Source organism: Pseudophryne corroboree, chromosome 4, assembly GCF_028390025.1.
Source record: "Pseudophryne corroboree isolate aPseCor3 chromosome 4, aPseCor3.hap2, whole genome shotgun sequence".
In the NCBI taxonomy this organism is placed as follows: Eukaryota; Metazoa; Chordata; class Amphibia; order Anura; family Myobatrachidae; genus Pseudophryne; species Pseudophryne corroboree.
The window spans coordinates 933,902,376-933,928,715 of NC_086447.1; the positions used below are offsets into that span (position 1 = coordinate 933,902,376).

Sequence of the window (26,340 nt, forward strand, 5' to 3'; positions counted from 1 at the left end):
GCCCCCTGCCTTTGCGGACTTGTATTTCGGGTCCTCCCCGGCTGGGACGAACCCTTTTGGCAGCCACCCCCCGTTCCTCCTCCGTTCCATACTGTTTCGTCAGGATTCCCCGGGTCGGCGGGGTGCCTTTCACCTCCCGCGTGGCTTCCTGCCTACGCCGTTGGTGGAGCGCCGGGGGTCAGGGCTCCTTTCCCCTCCGCCGTTGCGTCTTCCTCCTTGGGGGGTCCTCTCCCGCCGATCAGTGGCAAACGCAGGATTTTCACAGGGGGGTTTCCGTACGTGTGTGTGTAATTGAGTAGCCAGCACACTGCTCGACCTGTGTACATTATATATATATATATATATATATATATATAAATAATATTACATACCGCACATCTGTACATAGGCATATTGTACATACACACACAAACACATACTGTACAGTAGCATACATATACACAGTATACATGCACACAGGATACATACGTACACACACACTATACATGCACACAGTATACACACACACACACACACACACACACACACACACACACAGTATACATGCACACAGCATACACAGTACACATGCATGCATACATACTCACAGCATGCATACATACATACATACATAGTATACATGCACACAGGCATACTTACATACACAAAATAGATGCACACAGCATGCATGCATACACACACACACACACACACTATACATGCACACATTGGCCCTCATTCCGAGTTGATCGGTCGCAAGGCGAATTTAGCAGAGTTACACACGCTTAGTCTACGCCTACTGGGAGTGTATCTTAGCATCTTAAAAGTGCGAACGAAGTTTACGCAATATTGCGAACAAAAAAAACTTAGCAGTTTTAGAGTAGCTCCACACTTACTCTGCCTGTGCGATCAGTTCAGTGCTTGTCGTTCCTGGTTTGACGTCACAAACACTCCCAGCGTTCGCCCAGACACTCCCCCGTTTCTCCGGCCACTCATGCGTTTTTTCCGGAAACGGTAGCGTTTTCAGCCACACGCCCATAAAACGCCGTGTTTCCGCCCAGTAACACCCATTTCCTGTCAATCACACTACGTTCGCCGGTGCGAACAAAAAGCCGTGAGTAAAGATCCTTTCTTCATAGCAGAATTACTTAGCGCAGTCGCAGTGCGAACATTGCGCATGCGCTCTAAGCTGATTTTCACTGCGATGCGAAAAAAAAGAACGAGCGAACGACTCGGAATGAGGGCCATAGTACACAGGCATGCACACAGCATACATAAAAACACACACAGAATAAATGCACACAGCATACATAAAAACACACACACAGAATAAATGCACACAGCATACATACACACACACTATACATGCACACAGCATACATAAAAACACACACACAGAATAAATGCACACAGCATACATAAAAACACACACACAGAATAAATGCACACAGCATACATAAAAACACACACACAGAATAAATGCACACAGCATACATAAAAACACACACACAGAATAAATGCACACAGCATTCATACACACACACTATACATGCACACATCATACATACTTAGTTACTCACATAGTATCCATGTACAGAGCCATGTACACACCCATTAACAGTAAACACAACACCCCCCTCCTCACCCCCGCACCTTATACACATACATGGCTACTCACAAACTGCTGCAGTACAATTTATTATAAACTACCCCTCCATCCATGATCCCACACACATACAGAATGTGAGACACACACCTTGCTTCTGCAGAGTCACACACACTGGGAGCCGAAGCCAGCAGAGAGCGGAGCGGTCCCGTGCGCTTCCGCTGCAGCTCCCCCTACAGGCAGCCAGGTTCTCACTGTCACTCGGACAGTGTAAGGCAGAGGTTCCCAAACTGTGTGCCGTGGCTCCCTGGGGTGCCTCGGGACACTTGCAGGGGTGCCCTGGGTTGGTGGTCTAGGACCAATTCAAATTATTCATGGTCAAGATAATAGGCAAAACCAGTGCTGGTGGCTGCCAGTCATAAAATATGTGGCCAAACAGAAGCAAATCTTGTCCCTCACCACACAGCTGACCCTAAGGAGGACATATAAGCGCGATCTACTTAATGTAATATTTCTTTCTAAATTTCTCAATAAGAAATTTTTGGCCTAGGGTTGCCGTGAAAAAAATTCTGATATTCTAGGGCGCCGTGATTCAAAAACGTTTGGAAACCACTGGTGTAAGGAAAAGAGAGCTGCTGCTGCTAATTAAAAATAAATGCTAAAAAAAACGGACAGCAGCACTGATGGATCGGCGGCCAGGGGGGTTTCTAGGTACTCGGAAACCCCCCCTGCGTGCGCGTATGCCGATGCCCGCAGGCCCCCCTCCGCTGAGCGAATGTGCTTTGCCCCCGCTCCCGCCTGTTCCACCCCTGCCTGTTGATGCGCTGTTTTCTCCTGCGCCTGTTGTCCCTTATGTTTCCTCCGCTCAGGTGATGGCGATTTCCGGGACTTCGTCTCGGAGGGGCCGGAGGTCGGAGGGGGCTGCGGCTGCGGCACCGAGAGGAGATGTTCCACCACAACCGGAGACGGTTGAAGCGGATGATGCTATTCCGGGGCCTTCAAGCGCTGGTGAGCATGATATTCATTCTCATTGTTCTTCTAGCACTTCCTCTTCTAGTAGTGTTTCTTCAGGTTCTCTGCAGCGCCCGCGTAAACTGGCTAGACTTATTGCGAACGCGTGGCTAAGGAATCGCGTAAGGAGGCAGCGCCGGCGGCGACGGTTCCCTCTGACCCCCCCGTTATACGGAGATGATGCACTGCGCCAATACGGCCGTGACAAGGGGGGTTCACAAGCAGCTGCGGGAAAAAATCAGGAAGGGGAAGTACGTTGACGTCTTCACCCTTACGGATGAGATGCGGCAGGCTTTTGACGCAGCTAAGAAACCGGGGGGCATTGGGGAGAGTGCTTTCCGTAATTTTCACCAGTGGTTTGCGGGGTTTCTTGGTTTTCACGGCTTGCTACACCGAATCGCGGCCCACAGAGTATCCCAATTTGGTTAAATATCTCTTTCTGGTGCATGACATGTACAGTACTTGAAATCCAAGGGCTCCGCTTGGCGGGATTACAACGAGAAATTCCGTCGTAATCAGGATGGTAACCCCATTCTGCCCGCGGGTTTTAAGGATGTCGAGGTTTGGTTGGAGGTCACGCAACAGGTCAAGCCCACTTCGGACATCACGGTCCACAAGCCCGTGGCGACTGGTGGTGCGGTTTCCCGCTCCTTGGGGAAAGGCAAGTGTTTTGCCTAAAACAAAGGAAAATGCACCAGGGGCGTAAATTGACGTTTTCGTCACTCGTGCAAGTTGTGCGGGGGCCGGTCACCCGGCCAAGGACTGCACCTCGGCGGCGAGCGGTAAGACCTCTGCTCCTGCCGAGGCCGGGGGAGTTGGTAAGTAAGGCCCCCTCCCCTATTCAGGTTCCCGAATTGCGTTGCTGGTTTAGTTTATACCCCGACAAGTCGGCAGCGTTATTCCTGTTGGAGGGTTTTAGTCATGGTTTTCGCCTGCCCATTTCGGATTCGGTGCACGTGGTGGCGCGCTGGAATTTGAAATGGGCTCGCGAGTTCCCGCACGAGGTCTAGCGGAAGGTGGAAGTGGAGATCGGCTTGGGGCGCATGTGTGGGCCCTACGCTTTTCCCCCTCTGCCCTCCTTGTGCATCTCCCCCGTTGGGGTGGTGCCCAAGAAGGCCCCCGGGTAAGTTCCGCCTGATACAGCACTTGTCGCATCCTCCTGGCGTTTCGGTTAATGACTCCATTCCCGAGGCCGTGTGCAGGGTGCGTTATCAGTCCTTTGATGACGCTCTGCGCTTGATGCGGGCCTGTTGGCAAAATTAGACGTGGAATTGGCTTTTCGGCTCCTTCCCCTGCCCCCTGAGTCCCTGCGGTTTCTGGGTTTCAAATTGGGGACAGAGTTTTACGTGGATCGGTGTCTCCCCATGGGTTGTTCAGTCTCCTGCGCCTACTTTGAGAGATTTAGCACTTTTTTGCATTGGTGCGTCCAGGCCGCCTCCGGTCAACACGGGGTGGCCCACTACCTGGACGATTTTCTCTTTGTGAGCCCAGGGGACAGTTCAGTCTGTGGCGATATTCTGTCGGTTGCCAGGTCCTTGTTCGAAAGTTTGGGGGTTCCCGTCGCAATGGACAAGTGTGAGGGCCCCTGCAGTTGTCTTAGCTATTTGGGAATTGAAATAGACACAGTGGCGGGTTGCTGTCGCCTCCCCGAGGATAAAGTGCATAAGATGTTGGGTTTAATTCATGATTGTTTGGGCAAGCGCAGGGTGCGGCTTAAGCAGGTACAGTCGTTGCTGGGTTCCTTCAACTTTGCGTGCCGGATTATCCCCATGGGTAGGGTTTTCTGTCGCAAACTTGAACGGGCCACGGCGGGGACGGTCCGGCAGCATCACACCATGTACCTTTCCCGCGAGATCAGGGATGATTTGCGAGTTTGGGTTTCTTTCCTGGTGTCCTTCAACAGGGAAGTTTTGTGGCCTCCCCCTTGTTGTTCCAACAGTTGGCTCCAGTTGTTCACTGATGCCTCGGGCAGTCATGGCTTTGGGGCATTTTTTGCCAGGTCGTGGTGCGCTGCTGCTTGGCCGTCCTCTTGGGTGGCACGGGGTTTCACCAAGAACCTCCTTTTGCTGGAGTTGTTCCCGATCATAGTTGCCCTGGAGTTGTGGGCCTGCCAGTTCTCGAATCGGGACATCTCGGGAGTGGTGCACGCTATCAATAATCAGCGTTCTTTTTCTCCACAGGCTTTGCGGCTTTTACGTCATCTGGTGCTAGTTTGCTTGTGGCACAATATTAATTTCAGGGCCCGTCACATTCCCGGAATCGAATCAATAATCAGCGTTCTTCTTCTCCACAGGCTTTGCGGCTTTTACGTCATCTGGTGCTAGTTTGCTTGTGGCACAATATTAATTTCAGGGCCCGTCACGTTCCCGGAATCGACAACGGAATTGCGGATGCATTGTCTCGGTTCCAGTTTGATAAATTCCGGGCGTTGGTTCCGGGTGCGGCGGTGGAGGGTTTACCGTGCCCGCCTTCTGTCTGGCAGATTGTCGAGCCGGGTTAGCTTCTCTGGCCAGGTGTGAGTTGGCTCCTTCCACGCTCAGGGCGTATGATGCGGCCTGGCGTGATTGGTCGGCCTTTCAAAGTAGGTACGGTGTGGCAGGTGAGTCCCCGGCTGATGTTTTGATGGCCTTTGTTTGGGAGCGTTATCAAAGGGGTAGGTCAAAAGCGGCCATGTCTTCTGCCCTTGCGGGCATTTCCTTTCACTCTCGGCTCCACGGGATGACGGACCCCACCGGGTCTTTTGTCCTTTCCAGAGCGCGTAAAAGGATGGGCTAGGATGCGACCAGCGCCCTCGTACTCCCGTAGACCCGTGACTTTGCAGCTTCTAACGGAGTTGCTGCGTGTGCTGCCTCGAATTGCGACCTCGGAGTTCGAGGTGGCCCTTTTTAGTTGTGCTTTTGCCCTAGCTTTCTTTGGGGCTTTCAGAGTGAGCGAGTTAGTAAGTCATCTCGTGAGTCCGGTATGCTTTACGGGAATGTGCGCCTGCAGGATGGCCTGTTGCTCTGTAGGATTGTGCGGTCCAAGACAGATCAAACAGGTCGGGGTCGCTGGGTGTCCTTGGAGGCCCGGGAGGATGCGAGTGTTTGCCCGCTGCGGCTGGCGCTGGAGTATCTCCGGTTGAGGCCTTCGGGTGGCGACCAGTTGCTAGTGCACGCGCACGCTGGCCCGCTGACTAAGTTCCAATTTGCTGCAGTGTTTAAGAAATGTTTAGAGGCGCTAGGCTTGCGCGGGGCGGACTTCGGTACCCATTCCTTTTGGATTGGGGCGGCAACCCATGCCGTGGCTACGGGCTCCTCCCCGGCGGCTATTCGGGAGCTGGGCCGTTGGAAGTCTGCCTCCTATAAGTCTTATGTTCGTTTTGATAGGATTTAGGTGCGCCTGTTGCGCAAACCCAAAAACTTGTTTACTCGTCGGTTTTTGAACGCTTACCGTTCAGGAATCAAGGGTGTGAAGTGAATTTTAAAATTTTCCTCCGAGGGGGCCTAATTTCAATTGGCTGTTCTCTGAAGGTCCAAGGGAGGTTTTTTGAGTTTTCTCCTTCATTTGGGTCATTTATGTTTATTGCATTTATCTAAGTTTGTGGTCAAATTTCTGATGTTAGAGTGTTTTTCTTTTTCAGCCGTCGTTGATTTTGAGGAGCAAGTGTGGCTGGTTGGCCATTCTTATATTTTTTGGGCGGCAAGGCATCCTATGGCACTTAGGGCAGCTGACGTTTTTGGGACTAGAGAGTTTCGTTGGTTAGGTGTTCGGGGTATGCTTTGGGGTGATTCGTTGCGTCTCCTTTTTCACCGTGAGCGACGCTGGGGTCGCCCAAGCTGTATTGTCCTGCATTTGGGCGGCAATGATTTGGGCCGAGTTAAAGGCATCGACTTAATTTTGTCCATTAAGGCGGATTTGGTGGCGATTCGTTGTCACTGGCCAGGAGTCCATATTGTGTGGTCTGAGGTAGTTCCGCGTTTTCATTGGCGAGGTGCGGGGCGTTTCTCGGCTCTGGAGAAGGCTCACAAGAAGGTGAATTCAGCGGTGTCGCTGTTTGTTAGGGCCATAGGTGGCGTGGCTGTCAGGCATCCTTTACTTGTACTGCGTAATAGGCAGTTCTACAAGGAGGATGTGGTTCATCTTTCTCCGGACGGAGTTCAGGTTTTCTTGGAGAATGTTTTTGGTCCTTTCCGTTAGGGCTCTTTAGTTTTTTCTTGTTTCTTTGTTCGGATGGCGGGGGCGGTTTTGTTAAACCTTTGTGGCGGGAAGTCGCTACCAACCAGCGGTCAAACAGGCATAAGTGGTCATTGTGGGGCACCCTCTTTAGAAGGACAGCAGGTGTGTCCTTACCTTGCGGGTGGACATTTAGACGTTCCCCTGCGGGAACCGAACGTTTGCCAGAGAAAAGAGGGGTGAGGCCAGCACAATGCGGGTTATGCAGGGAGGAGGCGGGGTTTTGGTAGTCCCCTCCTTGGTTGGTTGGTTTTCATGTAAGTAACTGGAGCTGGTGTCTGGTAGCGACTTTTCCTTTGCCATCCTCCAATCCGAATTTAACTTTACAATCTAAATTAATTTAAATTTCAATTACAATTATAGTTTAAAGAGTTGGTCTGCGATCAATAAATATCGTCTGACCTTTAACTCCAGCTACCGTGTCTGTGTCTTTATTTCAGTGTGTCGTTTTATTTTAGTGATAAGCTAGCTTTAGAAAGGCTTATGTTAATCGCAATAAAGTTATGGGCGCCTTAGATTAGCTGAAGGCTGGATAAGCCTGAGGCCATATAAGAGCCCAATTTTTTGTGATTGGTAGTTTTATGACTAAGCAGTTGCTAGGTAGATCATGGTTTCCGGTTGTTTTTTCCTATAGGATCATAGGGTTGTCCGTCAAGGTTTTAGAGGTTGGTCTCAGGATAATATATAATCCATAGTCATGTGCCTCAGACTTCCTCTTGCCATTTTGTATGCCCTCCCGCCCTCCCTGATTATATTTGATTTGTTTGTTTCTATTCAGTTGGCTATTGACAGCCAGATTGGCGGGAAGTCGCTACCAACCAGCGGTCAAACAGGCATAAGTGGTCATTGTGGGGCACCCTCTTTAGAAGGACGGCAGGTGTGTCCTTCTCTTGCGGTTGGACATTTAGACGTTCCCCTGCGGGAACCGAACGTTTGCCAGAGAAAAGAGGGGTGAGGCCAGCACAATGCGGGTTATGCAGGAAGCAGGTGGGGTCTGGGTACTCCCCTCCTTGGTTTGGTGGTTTTCATCTAGGTGACTGGAGCTGGTGTCTGGTAGCGACTTTTCCTTTGCCATCCTCCAATCTAAATTTAACTTTACAATCCAAATTAATTTCAATTTTAATTACAATTATAGTTTAAAGAGTTGGTCAGCGATCAATAAATATCGTCTGACCTTTAACTCCAGCTACCGTGTCTGTGTCTTTATTTCAGTGTGTCGTTTTATTTTAGTGATAAGCTAGCTTAAAGAAAGGTTGATGTTAATCGCAATAAAGTTATGGGCGCCTTATATCACCCAGGGGGGATGTACTAAGCCTTGGAGAGATATATTGTGGAGAGAGATAAATTACCAGTTAATCAGCTCCTAACTACCATGTAACAGGCGGTGTTTGAAAGATGACAGTTAGGAGCTGATTGGCTGGTACTTTATCTCTAGCCAATGCTTAGTACATCTGGCCCTAGGAGTGGATTTATGTAGCCTATGCATAAATCCAGGCTGTGAAAATAATATCTTTATGTTCGATGAGTGATGTCATCACTTATAAGTGGATTGTAGTGACATCACACAAAGAAGATGACATGTAATTAATGCGCCTTCACAAAAACTCATTTATGTCACTCACGTGGGCTACAACTCTCCAGCTTTCTGATAATGTGTAACTAATATTAATATAGAGAGTGCTTCTGACTATCCCATATAGCGTCCTGAAGCTTACCTAGGACTACGGTAAAACATGGACTTACTGTATAATAACTCGCTGTATCTGTATCTAAATATTAAGCCCACCAAATATAAAAAGGTGATATTTACATATCTGTACCCACAACTCCCAAGTGCAGCTTCAAGCTGTATGTTCTGTTCTGTGGAAAAGCTGGTTCTGAGCTGGGCTATGTGCACAGGTGTGATCTCCACGTTACCTTATGTCTGGTCCATTGGGCCTGGAAGGAAGCTGCCAGGTGAGGGCTATGAAGGTCTCACTAACAGGAACCACAGATAAGGGGCTGACGCCCTCAGGCGGTGCCGGCTGAGTGGTCACTAGAGTCGGCAAGCTTTCAGTGCTTCCCCCAATATACGTTCCCCCACCAGAGGAGGCCACAACGCTCACAGAGTAGTTAGTGTATGGGATGAGACCTGTGACGGTGTAGCTTAGTAACGTAGTGTCCGTTATAACCACCCGAGGTTCCGGTATGCGGATCTCATAGCGCAATATTTCTCCGTTTGCTTTAAGGGGGGGCTTCCAGGTGACCTGAAAGGAAAATAATTATGTCATTATATTGACTGAAACAAACCAGATAAAACATTAAATCTCACTGATTTACACGAGTTATGAATTACCAAAACCGGGATCCGGTCGAATGGTCGAGAGCAAACGTTATAAGATCAACACCACAATGTCAACATCAGATCATTGACATGGCTCAAACTGTAAACAGGCACCAGGTCGGCATCCTCACGGTGTCGACAATTTCACAATGTCGACATCTAAAATGTCACCATGTGAAATGTTGACAGTTTTAGGATGCCGGCGGTTAGGGTTCAGCTGCGGGGAATGGGGGGGTTAGGCTTTTGGGTTAGGCTGCAGGGGAAAGTTGCGGTTAGGCTTCAGGCGGTGGGTGGGAGGTCAGGGTTAGGCTTGGGGAGGTAGCTTAGGGTTAGGATGCAGCAGAGGTGGTTAGGGGTTAGGCTCTGCGGGGGGGGGGTTAGGGTTAGGATGCAGGGGGAGGTTAAAGTCAGGCTAGCAGGAGTTGCGGGGTGTTTGGGGTTAGGGGAAGGGGAGGTTAGGGTTAGGCTGAGGAGGGAGGTTAGGGTTACGTTGTCGGAGGGGGCGGTTAGGGTTAGGCTGCGGGAGGGGAGGTTAGGGTCAGTCTGCGGGATGGGAGGTTAGGCTGTGGGAGGGATGTTAGGGTTAGACTGAGGGGGGAGGTTAGGGTTAGGATGTGGGAGGGGAGGTTAGGGTTAGGCTGTGGGAGGGAAGTTAGGGTTAGGCTGTGGGTGGGGACGGTTAGGATTAGGCTGTGGGAGGGGAGGTTAGGGTTAGGCTGTGGAAGCGGAGGTTAGGGTTAGGCTGCAAGAAGGGAGGTTAGGGTTAGGCTGTGGGTGGGGACGGTTAGGATTAGGCTGCGGGAGGGGTGGTTAGGGTAAGGATGTGGGAGGGGACGGTTAGGATTAGGCTGCGGGAGGGGAGGTTAGGGTTAGGCTTAGGCTGTGGGAGGGAAGTTAGGGTTAGGCTGAGGGGGGAGGTTAGGGTTAAGCTGTGGGAGGGGAGGTTAGGGTTAGGCTGAGGGGGGAGGTTAGGGTTAGGCTGCGGGAGTGGAGGTTAGGGTTAGGCTGAGGGGGGAGGTTAAGGTTAGGATGTGGAATGGGAGGTTAGGGTAAGGCTGCGGGAGGGGAGGTCAGGGTTAGGCTGTGGGAGGGGAGGTTAGGATTAGGTTGCGGGAGGGGAGGTTGGAATGCAGGAGGGGAGGTTAGGGTCAGGATGTAGGAGGGGAGGTTAGGGTTAGGCTGAAGGGGAAAGTTAGGGTTAGGATGTGGGATGGGAGGTTAGGGTTAGACTGCAGGAGGGGAGGTTAGGGTTAGGCTGAGGGGGGAGGTTAAGGTTAGGATGTGGGAGGGGAGGTAAGAGTTAGGCTGCGGGAGGGGAGGTTAGGGTTAGGCTGTGGGAGGGGAGGTTAGGATTAGGCCGAGGGAGCGGAGGTTAGGGTTAGAATGCAGGAGGCGAAGTTAGGGTCAGGATGCAGGAGGGGAGGTTAGGGTTAGGCTGAGGGGGGAGGTTAGGATTTGGGAGGGAGATTAGGATTAGGCTGCAGGTGGGGAGGTTAGGATTAGGCTGTGGGAGGGGAGGTTAGGGTTAGGCTGAAGGGGAAGGTTAGGATTAGGCTTTGGGAGGGGAGGTTAGGATTAGGCAGCGGAAGGGGAGGTAAGTGATAGGCTGCATGAACGGAGTTAGGGTTAGGCTTTGGGAGGCAGGTTACGGTTAGGTTGGGGGGGGAGGTTAGGTTTAGGATGTGGGAGGGAGGTTAGGGTTAGGATGCGGGAGGGGGCAGTTTGAATTAGGCTTTGGGAGGGGAGGTTAGGGATAGGTTGCAGGAGCGGAGTTAGTGTTAGGCTTTTGGAGGGGAGGTTAGGGTTAGGATGTGGGAGCCGGGAGGGGAGGTCAGGGTTAGGCTGCGGAAGCGGGCAGTTAGTGATAGGCTGCGGAGGGGAGGTTAGTGATGTGCTGCAGGAGAGGAGTTAGGGTTAGGCTTTGGGTGGAGGGTTAGGTTGAGGGGGGAGGTTAGGGCTAGGCTGCGGGGGGAGGGTCAGGGCAGTGGTTCCCATACTTTTTTTTGAATCACGGTGCCCTAGAGTATCAGGTATTTTTTCATGACACCCCTAGGCCAAAAGTTTCTTATTGAGATATTTAGAAAGAAATTCCCTGGGATCTCACAAATCAGCTGCAATGTGCTGCCTGCAACACTGCACTATTCTCCGCAGGCTACATTAGAGGATAGCGCTAAACTTCAAAAATAAACTAATCATTTTGAATATAAATGGGGCCGCTGAGACAAACTATGAGCCCGGGGCAGACAGAGGGCGTTGCTAAATAATCGGAAATGTAGCCACGACCCTCCAGATGGGCCCGCCGGGCAATCTGTGGAGAAATGTCCATCTCTGCAGCATATGTTGCCGCTTCACGGTGGTGGGCACTAAGGGAGGGATCATTTATCCGCTGCAGCTCACTGGGTTCCCCGCCAGGCCTCTTAGACTATGCTGGGCCTGGGTAACCAGAACCCGCTGCCCCTCCTCCCTGAGCCCCTGAATATACAGTAAGGGCTTACTCTGCAGATCACCAGATATACGCCTGCAGGCTCTAGACACCTTGCCCCCAAAAATTGCTTGCATGCAGCAGCTGGCGGCACCTGTGAGCTACTGTAAATAGGTGATTTATACTTTGAGACACGTTTGGTGCAGGACTACAGTTCAACAGTATTCTCAGACTCACCTTGCCCTGGTGACAGAGGGGGAGATGTATCAAGCCTTGGAGAGAGATAAAGTGAAGGCTATCTGTGGCAATACCCCATTTTCAGACCTGATAGAGTCTTGTGGGGCTGCTTTCTAGCAGAATTTACTGCTGTAGCCCAGAGGCTGCATTTTTCAAAAAGTCCCGGGAGAGGGATCTGTACAGCGGACCGCAAATGCGCAGAGCACAGGGACTCCATGCACTGGGTTCTAAGACACAATTGGGCGGTAGATCATTTCTATTTGCTGCGAATAGCAGTAAAGCATAAGTAGTAAATGGACCTTGATACATCTCCCCCCATACAGTAAGTGTAAGATACTGTTGTCTCTAGTGCCAGTCTGTGACCTCAGGGATTCTCCTCTACGCAGAAGTCTGATCTCTTGCAGTACGCACGATAAGAGCTTTATTTATTAACAGTTACTTATATAGCACCAGCATACTCCGTTGCGCTGCCGGCTGTACGATTGTGCTTTGCACAGTAGGCTGCACATTTCACGTAGGAGCGTTAGCCCCCATTCCTCCCCCACCTACGCTTATTTCTGTCCTAGTATTTAGGAAGTGTGAAAAGTGCTTCCATGCATTCTGACCGCAAGTCACATATGGGCCAGTATAAGGAAGACCACTATGGGGGTCATTCAGATCTGATCGCTGCTGTGCGTTTTCGCACAGCGGGGTGATCAGATCCGAACTGCACATGCGTATGCACCGCAATGCGCAGGCACAGCGGACGGCTCCAAAAGGTATCGCCAGTCAGTAACGGGTTTGTGCGAAGGATCCATTTGCACGGGCGTTCGCAAGGAAATTGACAGGAAGAGGGTGTTTGTGGGTGGCAACCGACCGTTTTCACAGAGTGTCTGGAAAAACGCAGGCGTGTACAAGTGTTTGCAGGGAGGGTGTCTGACCGGACAGGCTGAAGTGATCGCAGCGGCTGAGTAAGTCCTGGGCTGCGCAGAGACTGCACAAAATCTGTTTGTACCGCTCTGCTACACATGCGATCGCACACTTGCACAGCGGAAATACACTCCCCTATGGGCGGCGACTATCTGATCGCAGGACTGCAAAAATCGCCTGCTAGCAATCAGGTCTGAATTACCCCCATGATAGCAGCACTATGTATACGAGGACCTGTGATCTCTCCCACCATCACTATAAGACCCTCTCCAGAAACGTATTTCTCAAAAACACTTTTTCTTTTAAATGACAGTAGACGCCATGTTTCTGTCGACACCTTTACATAACGTTAGAAATATAAGTCAGATAAAAGGCGCGTCACCCGTAACACGACAACGTCATATCAATTCCAATCTACATAAAATGAAACGTTTTGTTTCTACTTGTAATAACAGTATTTCCATCTACAGAACACTTCTGATACAATGCTGAGCGTTGCCATCCAGGGGGTAAATTTACTAAAATTCGTATTTTTCCGAATGAGGTTAAAGTTCAAACACGAATGACATCGAAAGTGTAAAATTGAAACTTTTTGAATTTATTACGACTAATTTACTAAGATGTCGTATTCTGCATTTTCGTGTTTTCCGATGTCGATGTCATTCGTATTTTTGGCAGTGTTTTACAGGAGTGAATTGTAAAACACTGCCGACATTAACACAATGAATCTCGGCCGGATCTGTGAGATCCGTTCAGGGCTTCATTGTGCACCTTTCGTAAAAAAAAGAACACTGATAAAAATCCCCCCCAAAAAATGCGTGGGGTCCCCCCCCCCCCTAATCAAAACCAGCCTCGGGCTCTTTGAGCCGGTCCTGGTTCACAAAATATGGGGGGGAAAATGACAGGGGTTCCCCCATATTTCATAAACCAGCACCGGGCTCTGCGCCTGGTCCTGGTTCCAAAAATACTGGGGACAAAAAGCGTAGGGGTCCCCCATATTTTTGAAACCAGCACCGGGCTCCACTAGCCAGGTACATAATGCCACAGCCGGGGGACACTTTTATATTGGTCCCTGCGGCCCTGGCATTACAAACCCAACTAGTCACCCCTGGCAGGAGTACCCTGGAGGAGTGGGAACCCCTTAAATCAAGGGGTCCCCCCCCCTCCAGCCACCCAAGGGCCAAGGGTGAAGCCCGAGGCTGTCCCCCCCATCCAAGGGCGGCGGATGGGGGGCTGATAGCTTTGTGAAAAAAATTGAATATTGTTTTTAGTAGCAGTACTACAAGTCCCAGCAAGCCTCCCCCGTAAGCTGGTACTTGGAGAACCACAAGTACCAGCATGCGGTGGAAAACCGGGCCCGCTGGTACCTGTAGTACTACTACTAAAAAAATACCCCAAAGAAAACAGGACACACACACCGTGAAAGTATAATTTTATTACATACATGCACACCACCATACATACATACATACTTACCTATGTTCCCATGAGGCACGGTCCTCTTGTCCCAGTAGAATCCTTGGGGTACCTGTTAAAAAATTATACTCACATAATCCAGGGTATCTTGTTTTCTTTGTATAATCCACGTACTTGGCAAAAAAATAAAACGGAAACCCGACCACGCACTGAAAGGGGTCCCATGTTTACACATGGGACCCCTTTCCCCGACTGCCAGGACCCCCCCTGACTCCTGTCAAAGAGGGTCCCTTCAGCCAATCAGGGAGCGCCACGTCGTGGCACTCTCCTGATTGGCTGTGTGCTCCTGTAGTGTCTTTCATGCTCCACACGGCAGAGATACAATGTAGCGCCTATGCGCTCCATTGTATCCAATGGTGGGAACTTTGCGGTCAGCGGTGAGGTTACTTTCGATCAACCGCTGACCGCAAAGTTCCCACCATTGGATACAATGGAGCGCATAGGCGCTATATTGTATCTCTGCCGTGTGGAGCCTGAAAGACACTACAGGAGCACACAGCCAATCAGGAGAGTGCCACGACGTGGCGCTCCCTGATTGGCTGAAGGGACCCTCTTTGACAGGAGTCAGGGGGGGTCCTGGCAGTCGGGGAAAGGGGTCCCATGTGTAAACATGGGACCTCTTTCAGTGCGTGGTCGGGTTCCGTTTTATTTTTTTGCCAAGTACGTGGATTATACAAAGAAAACAAGATACCCTGGATTATGTGAGTATAATTTTTTAACAGGTACCCCGAGGATTCTACTGGGACAAGAGACCGTGCCTCGTGGGAACATAGGTAAGTATGTATGTATGGTGGTGTGCTTGTATGTAATAAAATTATATTTTCACGGTGTGTGTCCTGTTTTTTTGGGGGTATTTTTTTAGTAGTAGTACTACAGGTTCCAGCGGTCCCGGTTTTCCACCGCATGCTGGTACTTGTGGTTCTCCAAGTACCAGCTTGCGGGGGAGGCTTGCTGGGACTTGTAGTACTGCTACTAAAAACAATATTCAAATTTTTTCACAAGGCTATCAGGCCCCCATCCGCCGCCCTTGGATGGGGGGGACAGTCTCGGGCTTCACCCCTGGCCCTTGGGTGGCTGGAGGGGGGGGACCCCTTGATTTAAGGGGTTCCCACTCCTCCAGGGTACCCCGGCCAGGGGTGACTAGTTGGGTATGTAATGCCAGGGCCGCAGGGACCAATATAAAAGTGTCCCCCGGCTCTGGCATTATGTATCTGGCTAGTGGAGCCCGGTGCTGGTTTCAAAAATACGGTGGACCCCTACGCTTTTTGTCCCCCGTATTTTTGGAACCAGGACCAGGCGCAGAGCCCGGTGCTGGTTTATGAAATATGGGGGAACCCATGTCATTTTTTCCCCATATTTTGTGAACCAGGACCGGCTCAAAGAGCCCGAGGCTGGTTTTGCTTAGGAGGGGGGACCCCACGCATTTTTTTTTGGAAAAAATTAACACTTTCCCACGCCTTCCCACTGATAAACATTCCCACTGATAAACATGCACGGATCTCACGGATCCGTGCATGCCTATCAGAACACGGTAAAAAAAAGCAGGTCTATTTTAAAACTGCTTTTTTTACGATTTGTATTTATTCACGGCAGTGTTTGGTTGTTGCCGGCAGTGTTTGTGAAATACAAATTTTAGTAAATTACCGAGTTGTATAAAATAACAGGCGTATTTGACCTATGGTGTATTCATTCGTATTTTTTTTCTTGGACTTCAAAAAAAATATGAATGCCCTCATCACTGCCGAGATTTGTGCTTAGTAAATTCCTGAGATGACACTTTGAAGAAAAAACGCAAAATCGGTCAAAATCGGGAGCTTAGTAAATATACCCCCAGGTCTATCTATGCATCCCAAGAGCTTTACACAACCTGTGGCTCTCTGCTGACTGCCAGGGCATGCTGGAATTATTAGTTCCACCATGGCTGGCGGGGCACAGGGTGTCAGCCTCAGTCGCAATGTCCCCTAAGGCTTTTGAGGCTGATGTTGCACTTTGCACCTCTCTAAATTTCAAGGACAGTGATTAAACAATGGCAGGGGATGAATGTGTAATCCCCATTGCTGGGCTCGCTGGTTCTCCTCCGGCTCGCCGGCTTCCAGGCTGTATCTTGGCAATGTGAAGCGTGAAAGCAGCAGAGCTCATAAGACGGCGTATTCACAGCAGCATAAGCAGTTTGCTCATTGATTTGGTGATCAGGATTTAAGCTCGGGGGGCAGCTACTGTACAACCACAACGTCTTGTTTTCTTGACAAAACGCACAATAATACTTATCAGGCCCCATTATATATTATACACAAGCCATTGTATAGTAACCTTGGGACACATAGCGATCGCTGATGAAGATGTTAGCACGGACGCCTCGCCCTGCGGTGCCTCTCATATGCCTCCTCCGTTACAGATTACGGCTGATGCTACAAGAAGCGGCTGCAGGAGTTCTGCTCATCACTGATGTAAACGGATGTAAATAAATGAGGTAGAGAACCTGCGCCCAGAGGTAATATGACTGATATGGGTAACGGAGGAGTTACAGATGTGCTCTCAGACACCTAGCGTCTATACGCCATATGCTACGACCGCAGCGTACAGCAGTCTTCTTTAAATGTTACATCTTATTTGCAGCAGAGACGCAGGGAAACCCTTTCACGCTGTACTAGAGGCACCGGGCTGACACCTTAACAGAACACAAATTAGTTTTAAACATGTACAAAGCCGCAGATGATGCACAACGGAACTCGGGGTGAGAGAAAGACGCGGCCGCTGCATCACGGCATCAGACGCAGTCACACACAGATGTGCAATTGTATCACATCACATTGATCAGTGTGAGCCAGCAACGCAGTTCTGTATATCGCAGTTGTTTTATTCACGTTAATAAGATGCGCACTTTGAACGAAAAAAAGAAGCTCGTGCGGCAGAGTTTCCTGGGACCTGGGCCCCCGAGGGGCTGTTTGCTGTGACATGAGTAACATTGTATCAGGACACAGTCAGTGGCAGATGATCATACTGCACGCAGTGCAAAGTCAGAGTCACCCTGATCAGCAGACTAGATCATTTTGTGTTGCCATGAGGTGGGTTTAGGACTTTGGGGGTAATTCCGAGTTGTTCGCTCGCTAGCTACTTTTAGCAGAAATGCAAACGCAAAGCCGCCGCCCTCTGGGAGTGCATCTTAGCTTAGCAGAATTGCTAACGAAAGATTAGCAATTCTGCTATTAAGTATTTCCCTGCAGTTTCTGAGTAACTCCAGACCTACTCCTAGATTGCGATCACCTCAGTCCGTTTAGTTCCTGGTTTGACGTCACAAACACGCCCTGCGTCCGGCCAGCCACTCCCCCGTTTCTCCAGCCACTCCTGCGTTTTTACCTGGCAAGCCTGCGTTTTTTAGCACACTCCCTGAAAACGGACAGTTTCCGCCCAGAAACACCCACTTCCTGTCAATCACACTACGATCAGCAGAGCGACTGAAAAGCTTTGTTCGCCCATGAGTAAAATAGCATAGTTTTGTGTAAAATAGCTTAGCGCGTGCGCCCTGCTGTGCATACGCATGCGCAGAACTGACGGATTTTAGCCTATTAGCAATTCTGCTAAAATTAGCAGCAAGCGGAAAACTCGGAATGACCCCCTTTGTGCTTAGAAATATTATTGGAATTCAGAACAAAATCATCTTATTTTTATAAAAATTTTTTTAGCAACAGATAACTTCAGAAATAGCACGCACTTCATAAACTAAAAATACATTAAGGGTATAAAAATCAGAGAAGTGTGGATCAGTTCTCTAGAAATCTGAACCCACCTGAAGTTTGTGGTTCCAAACCGAACCAAACCCCAGTCCGGACCTTCCCACGGTTCGGGATTTTAAATCCAAATCTGGGGTTTTGGATTGCAAATATTACACGGTTTTAGCTGTTTTTGCCCATTTTCAAGAAATACCAAACCAAAGATTCAGATATTAAATCCAAAAACTCGAGGGTGGATTTGCAAAACCAAAACATGACGATGAAATTAGAACCAAAAACGGCATGATAGGGTGTGTTGTCAGTCACCAGAAGGAGTGGCCCTGTCCCCCCAGAAACGCAAGAACGCTGTGGGCGCACCTGCCTTGCCCCACAATATAGCGCCCATATAGATTATGTGTCATGTGTTATGTATTATAGTATATTATCCATATGTTGTGTGCGGCCTTTCTTACGGCGGCAGCTCTATACACTGTTCCAGAATTCAATGATGATCGATGTAAAGTATGCGAATGTAATGTGTTTCCCACGAGTGTTCTACTTGCTTTATACACCTGGACCTGTGCCTACCTTTTCAATAAAGCTTTTGATGAAGTTCTAATGATGGCATGAAACGCGTCAGGCTTTGTTTTAGTGCCTTTTTATTGATTTTTGGTATAATGAAAGCGGCTTTTAAAATCAGAGAGATCATTATCTTTTTTTTTTTATCCTTTGTACTTTTTGTGCGTTTGCATTTCTCCTGTCTGAGTCTATCGCTTCTATTTAACCATTTTCCTACAAAAGAGACGCCGAGTTAATGTTTTCTTTAAAGGGAACTTCCACTCTAATTAATTATAGCAAATGCAAACCTACATACTAACGTAAAGATGGCTGTAGGTACAGAGAGATCTACAGATGTGGCCACTCTCATGTAGCCTGCTGCTTGCTGTATTCGCCGCCAGCCGGGTGCGGCAAGTGTACCTGCGACTAGGAAGTGCGTGTACATCTAAGGAATACATGGGAGGCGTACTAAGGCGCGGCTCGGCATGCTGATGTACTAAAGCGTAGATTTGGTGGCATTTTCTACCGCCATCAATCGCCTGCGGTTTTCACCTCCGAACTGCCTATTTTATTCTCCAGCAGTTGGAGGGTTCGATTGAAGCTTGCCGGAAGTCTACAAATGGCCCAAACTCTCGATGATAAAACCTGCATCTATCTGTAGCCAATGGGAAGGGGAGGACTCACAACACTTTTGGGGTCAATCCTATTAGCCACGATGATCTCACTCATTTGCACAAAAGTGCTCTCGGCCCCACAGGGCTCCAGGCAATTTTGTGCGACTTGGTGCTGATTTCAGCCCGCGAAGGGTGCGAGATCAGGTAACATCGCCGGCGCAGAAACGGCACATCGCAGCCTTCGCAGCTAATAAGATTGACCCCATAATAAGAACAATCATGTGTTGATGAAGGAGGATAATAACATTAATAAAAACCATATGAGGGCAGTATTATTTTATTAATATATGTGGGTGCAAAAATAATGTTTACAGTAACTTTATTAAGAGGTAAATATTATTTCTTTTTGAATTGTATGAAAGGGGCGATATCACTTGTGAACATCACAATAGGAACACATCAATTTAACCAACATTTAAAATAAATGAAATGTTAAGAAAGTTTGATTTTCCACAAATGTTAGAGCCTTGCGGCTGACGATCGGGTCACAAATTTGAGACTGGAACAAAGTTAGAATTTTATGATCTATTGTTTCTTTTTTAAGTTGATCGGACGTTTAAGCCCATCCCACGATGCATGTTAGCGTTAAACTGAGCCGCAGCGCGACGTCAGGTTAGCACTAAAGTCACACTTTACTTTTACAATTTGTGTCTAAAAATTCCAATTTTGAGGGTTGGTGATCCTATGTGATACTCAGAGAACGCATTGCGCATTTCATTTCTCCAATCCAGACAGATAAATTCAGTTTTTCCTAAATCCGCAAAATTATCAAAACATCAAAGAAAGGATCACAAGATAAACCTCTCACACTCCGCAATTGTGCTACGCTCTGTGCTCCGCTGATGGAACCGGTGTAGCAGTGCTTCTGGCATACGGACAAGCCTATACTCACGGAAGCATGTGCCTGTTTACACAAAAGACGTTTCGGAGCTAGAAAAATCCCTCTTGTTTGGTTTCACTAATTTCCCTTGAATGAAGTTTGTATGCGAGCCAAAACAATGGTACGTAGTTATCCGGCCCTCCAGTGCGCAGTCCCAGATGATTCCAGAAATAATTGAAAACTTCTTAGGGAGTCCTTCAGTCCAAAATCCTGCTTACAACTATTTTAATTATTATTCGCACATACCCCAAGTATCCTGAAAAACAGCGACATCTCTCGTAAAAGTGCACCCACTGACTGTTCTCATTGCAAGGGACAAAGGGGGGTCATTCCGAGTTGATCGCTCGTTGCTGATTTTCGCAACGGAGCGATTAATGGGAAAATGCGCATGCGCATGGTACGCAGTGCGCATGCGCTAAGTATTTTAGCTCAAAACTTAGTAGATTTACTCACGGCAGAACAAAGAATTTTCATCGTTGAAATGATCGGAGTGTGATTGGCAGGAAGTGGGTGTTTCTGGGCGGAAACTGACCATTTCCTGGGAGTGTGCGGAAAAACGCAGGCGTGCCAGGATAAAACGCGGGAGTGTCTGGAGAAACGGGGGAGTGGCTGTCCGAACGCAGGGCGTGTGTGTGACGTCAAACCAGGAACGAAACGGGCTGAGCTGATCGCAATGTAGGAGTAAGTCTGGAGCTACTCAGAAACTGCTAAGAAATTTCTATTCACAATTCTGCTAATCTTTTGTTCGCACTTCTGCTAAGCGAAGATACACTCCCAGAGGGCGGCGGCCTAGCGTGTGCAATGCTGCTAAAAGCAGCTAACGAGCGATCAACTCGGAATGACGGCCATAGGGCCTATTCAGACCTGGTGATCGGCGGCTGAGACCCTGTGTTGTGTGCGCACGCGCAATAGCCACACTGCGTGTGCGCACACAGTGAGATGCGAAGGCATCTCACTTGTGCGATCGTCTCTGCCTGATTGACAGGCAGAGGCGGTTGTGGGGCGGTCAGGGGCGTGGTCAGCGGTGTTGGGGAGGCTTTGCGGCGGTGTTGGGGGGGCACGGTCCGGACAACGCAGGCTTGGAGGGGGGGGGGGGGGTAGCGCCTGGCATGCGGGGCGAAATAGTCCTGTGCTGGGTGTCAGCCCGCATGCCTAAGATCTTGATCGTAGATGTGCGTTTTTTCGCACCTTTACGATCAGGTCTAACTTATGCCCATAGAACTTCATATTGGACTTCAGTCCTGGGAGCAGAGGATATAGGGGGTAATTCAGACCTGATCGGAGATGTGATAAATTTAGCACATTTACGATCAGCTTCCCTGACATGCGGGGGGACGCCCAGCACAGGCCTAGTCCGCCCCGCATGTCAGTCCGCCCCCCCCCCCCCCCCCCGGCACAAATACAAAAGCATCGCACAGCGGTGATGCTTTTGTACTGGAAGAGTAACTCCCAGCCAGTGCAGCTCCTGCGCGCTGGCGGGAGCTACCCTTCGCAGCCCGGGTCGCAGCGGCTGCGTGTGACATCATGTAGCCGCCACAGCCCGCCCCCCAATGGTCCAGGCACGCCTGCGTTGCCCGGACCGTGCCCCCTAAACGGCGGCTAAATGACGCCAGCCTGCCTCCTCCCACTCAGCGACCGCCTCTGCCTGTCAATCAGGCAGAGACGATCGCATGGCTAAGACAGCCGTCGGCTTTCTGCCATTGCGGCGGTGCACTGCGGTGCCGGGCGCATGCCCAGTTCAGGCCTGATTGCTGCTGTGCCAAAACGCACAGCATCGATCAGGTCTGAATTAGCCCCACAGGACTAAAATATACTAAGCGCCGGTTTCTGCAAACTGCCGACTCGCTAGTTTTCATTCCCAAAACTGAAACTGCCAATAATGATAAATGGAAAATACACCGGGTTTTTTTGGTAGCTTTAAATTTCGGGGTCAAACTCCCCAGAAAATCAGCAGCTTGAAAATGCTGCGGCTTAATAAATACAGCCCCAAGTTACCACAACATAGCAGCATTGTGTAAAGGCTCCTTGTACCGCACAAGGATGACAGAAAGTAATGGTGAATAACACGTAGACCTACCTTTGCTGCATACGGGCCTAATATAGTTACTTCTGGAGCCTGGACCCCAACTGGTCTTGAGGGTCTTGTTGTGACTTCTGACCAGTCGCTGCGGTTTGTTCCTCCGTTATAGGTTGTGGCCACAATCCTGTACTCATATGTCACCCAGGGGTTAAGGTCACTTGTCTCATCCATGTACTGCCTTGGAGCATCTCCAGGTAACGTTACTACCATGTGCACGTCTTCTGCCCCCTTTAGCCGCCTCTCAATACTAAACTTTTCCAGGACACCATTTGGGTGGAGCGGAGGCTTCCACCGAATGGTCACTGATGTGGGGCTCTCAGACCAGAGGTCAGGCGCCAGGACGTAGCTTGGGGCATCTGGAAGGGTCTCTATGACCAGCGACTCTTGTGATAGCGAGCAACCTGCAGATGTGCACCCCTCCAGCTGATACCGGTAACTCGTGTATGGAACTAAACCATCAAACGTGAAGCTGGAGCTGTTTCCTGGAACAACCACCTGCAGGCTTCCATCTTGGTAGAGGTTGTAGTGGGTTATTATACCGTTTGGTTTTGTTGGCGATTGCCAAGTGATGGTTATGGATCTTGGTTTCACAGAGGAAGGAAGAGGAGGGTCCATGAATTCTGGTTCTGTGGAAGACAAACATGGAAATTGCACTGTAATACTATTGTATCATGAGAACAAATGTTACCTAATATTTACAGCCTGGTGAAAATAACGATAACGAGGGAACGGAGGTGAAAAGACACAAATGCAGTTCCAACAATAAGACAGTAAAAATAAGAATTCTATGTGACAAATGTTATGTGCTAAACTATTGCCGTCACCTCTAATCTTCATTTTCAACAATTTTAAAATCATGCAATTTTACGACAAACAAACGTTAGAGCTGCACTCTCAGAGGCACTTTTGATTGGACGTTGGGAAACCTCATGATCTAATAGTGGATAACGTGTTACTGGGAGCGGGTACCTCTCTGGCATGGAAGAGAAATGTTACAGACAGCAATTATATTCATGAATTGTTAGCATTCGTATAGTTCACAAAGCAGCAACATATTACGCAGTACCAAACCCAGCCAAATCTCATCCTAACCCCCTGTTCCATGCTCTCTATGTACCCCATCTGTGTCACCCCTGTCTGTCTACCCCTACCCCTAGAATGTAAGCTCTCACGAGTAGGGCCCTCTTCCCTCACGTGCTCACCCTTTTCTTCTTTAATAATTCTCAACTGCCCAAATCAGTTTTTGGGCCACCTGGAACTTATCTCTGTCATTTACTGGTGTAGTTATGCATAGTTACCCTGTACTTGTCCAAAATTGATTTCAACTGTAAGTCACTGTTTTGATTATGTGCATATGTACTCTGTAATTGGGCGCTGCGGAACCCTTGTGGCGCCATATAAATAAATGATAATAATAATAAAAAATAATATTAAGATACATAGAAATTAAGTACAATGACATGAAGGAGAAGGTAGAGATGACCTTGGTCAAAGGAGCTTACAATCTCAGAGGTGTGGGGAATGCGTGACGCATAAAGCAGCAGAATAGCACTTGTAGCCAGTGGCTGGAGATGCATGGCACCACATTGGTCAGGGCGGGCACTGAGTACAGTTATAGACATGATAGAGCGCAGAGGGTGGCAGCAGCTGCTGGGACTCACAGGTCACTGGAAACCATGACTTACCCATACCTGTAGCACTGTATGTGACTAGCCTGATCATATATGCCTGCCGCTGCTATGCTATGCAGTGCTGGCCACACAAACTGCAATCTACTTCCTGTCACCTCTAATCAACCAAAGGAAGATTTTTGCAAATTAAAAATGACTTATGGCAGAGTGCTAGGGTTAGGCTGCTGAAGGGCCAAATTATGGTTAGGCACTAGGTGGAGGGTTAAGGTTGGGGACCAGAGAAATGGATAGAGTTAGGCACTAGGGGGGGGGGGGGGGTAGGGTTAGGGCACTGGGGGGGGGGGGGGGTTTAAGCACCAGGGGGAGGGTTAGTGTTAGTCACTAGGTGGAGAGTTATTGTTAGGCACCAGGGGGAGGGTTAGGGTTAGTCATTAGGTGGAGGCTTTGTGTTAGTCACTAGGTGGAGGGTTAGTGTTAGTCACTAGGTGGAGGGTTAGTGTTAGTCACTCTGTGGAGGGTTAGTGTTAGTCTCTAGGTGGAGGGTTAGTGTTAGTCATTATGGGGAGGGTTAGTGTTAGTCACTGTGTGGAGAATTAGTGTTAGGCACTAGGTGGAGGTTTATTGTTAGGCACTAGGGGGGAGGGTTAGTGTTAGTCACTTGGTGGAGGGTTAGGGTTAGTCACTAAGTGGAGGGTTAGTGTTAGTCACTAGGTGGAGGGTTAGTATTAGTCACTAGGGGGAGGTTAGGGTTATTCACTAGGTGGAGGGTTAGTGTTAGGCACCAGGGGTAGGGTTAGACACCAGGGGGAGGGTTAGGGTTAGGCACTAGGGTGGAGGGTTAGTGTTAGTCACTAGGTGGAGGGTTAGGGTTAGTCACTAGGTGGAGGGTTAGTGTTAGGCACCAGGGGGAGGGTTAGGCACTAAGTGGAGGGTTAGTGTTAGTCACTAGGTGGAGGGTTAGTATTAGTCACTAGGGGGAGGGTTAGTGTTAGGCACCAGGGGGAGGGTTAGGCACTAGGGGGAGGGTTAGGGTTAGGCACCAGGGGGAGGGTTAGGGTTAGGTACTAGGGGGAGGGTTAGGCACTAGGGGGAGGGTTAGGGTTAGGCACTAGGGGGAGGGTTAGGGTTAGGCACTAAGTGGAGGGTTAGTGTTAGTCACTAGGTGGAGGGTTAGTATTAGTCACTAGAGGAGGTTAGGGTTATTCACTAGGTGGAGGGTTAGTGTTAGTCACTAGGTGGAGGGTTAGTATTAGTCACTAGGGGGAGGTTAGGGTTACTCACTAGGTGGAGGGTTAGTGTTAGGCACCAGGGGGAGGGTTAGGCACTAAGGGGAGGGTCAGGGTTAGGCACCAGGGGGAGGGTTAGGGTTAGGCACTAGGGGGAGGGTTAGGCACTAGGGGGAGGGTTAGGCTATGGGAGGGAGGTTAGGGTTAGGCACTAGGGGAGGGTTAGGGTTAGGCACCAGGGGGAGGGTTAGGCTTAGGCACCAGGGGGAGGTTAGGGTTAGGCACTAGGGGGAGGGTTAGGCACTAAGTGGAGGGTTAGTGTTAGTCACTAGGTGGAGGGTTAGTATTAGTCACTAGGAGGAGGTTAGGGTTATTCACTAGGTGGAGGGTTAGTGTTAGGCACCAGGGGTAGGGTTAGGGTTAGGCACCAGGGGGAGGGTTAGTGTTAGGCACTAGGGGGGAGGGTTAGTGTTAGTCACTAGATGAAGGGTTAGTGTTAGTCACTAGGTGGAGGGTTAGTGTTAGGCACCAGGGGGAGGGTTAGGGTTAGGCACTAGGGGGAGGGTTAGGCACCAGGGGGAGGGTTAGGGTTAGGCACTAGGGGGAGGGTTAGGCACTAGGGGGAGGGTTAGGGTTAGGCACCAGGGGGAGGTTAGGGTTAGGCACTAGTGGGAGGGTTAGGGTTAGGCACTAGGGGGAGGGTTAGGGTTAGGCACCAGGGGGAGGGTTAGGGTTAATATTAAAATAACACAAAAAGAGATGTGTTGACCATTGCATGTTGAACTTTTGACCCTGTTGATCTAAATCCAGGTTGACCATTTAACAGATATCCTTTTGACCTTGTCAACCTTTTGACTGTCGACCATCTGGTGTTGTCCTATTGACTGTCTATCTAGACACTGTCGATCTTTTAATCCACATCCGTTTCCCTGTCGGTTTATGACTATATATACAGTATAGGCTGATGTTGCCATTGGCTAACAGGCTTCTCTGCCCCATCCACATCCCTGTCTACTAGACTTTATCAGGACAGGGCAGTCATCTTGGTCTCAGGTGTGACAGTTCTTGGCCAATGTATTGTGAAGTTTTGTAAAAAGAAAAAAAAAAGTTGCATCAGTTATATTAATATAAACCGGTTCCAACGCTTGGTATACGGACAGCGTACACTTTCTACCAGGGTCTAGACCCCACTGGATACTAAACCAGGGTTGTAGCAGTGTGTCCCATTACTGCGAGACCCAGCGCTCGAGGCCGGTCACAGGTTACAGTCACCCATGTATCCAGCCTTTAAATATTATAAAGTAACATTTTACTATATAGATAGCAAATTACCTGCCCCAAAAATTATAGTAACACAATAACACTATTTAGTTATTATTTAGGGGGTAATTTACTTTGTCAGTTAT

The 26,340-nt window shown here is 49.2% G+C and overlaps 1 protein-coding gene across 1 annotated transcript in view; it reads right to left on the reverse strand.

Moving 5' to 3' along the window:
• Positions 1-26,340, reverse strand: part of USH2A (usherin) — a 1,656,840-nt gene that overhangs the window by 477,929 nt on the left and 1,152,571 nt on the right. Inside the window, exons 43-44 of the mRNA XM_063919430.1 lie at positions 22,075-22,703; positions 8,726-9,054 (exon numbers count right to left, since the gene is read on the reverse strand). Of these exons, the coding sequence (XP_063775500.1) occupies positions 8,726-9,054; positions 22,075-22,703 (958 nt within the window). The remainder of the gene's footprint in view (positions 1-8,725; positions 9,055-22,074; positions 22,704-26,340) is intronic.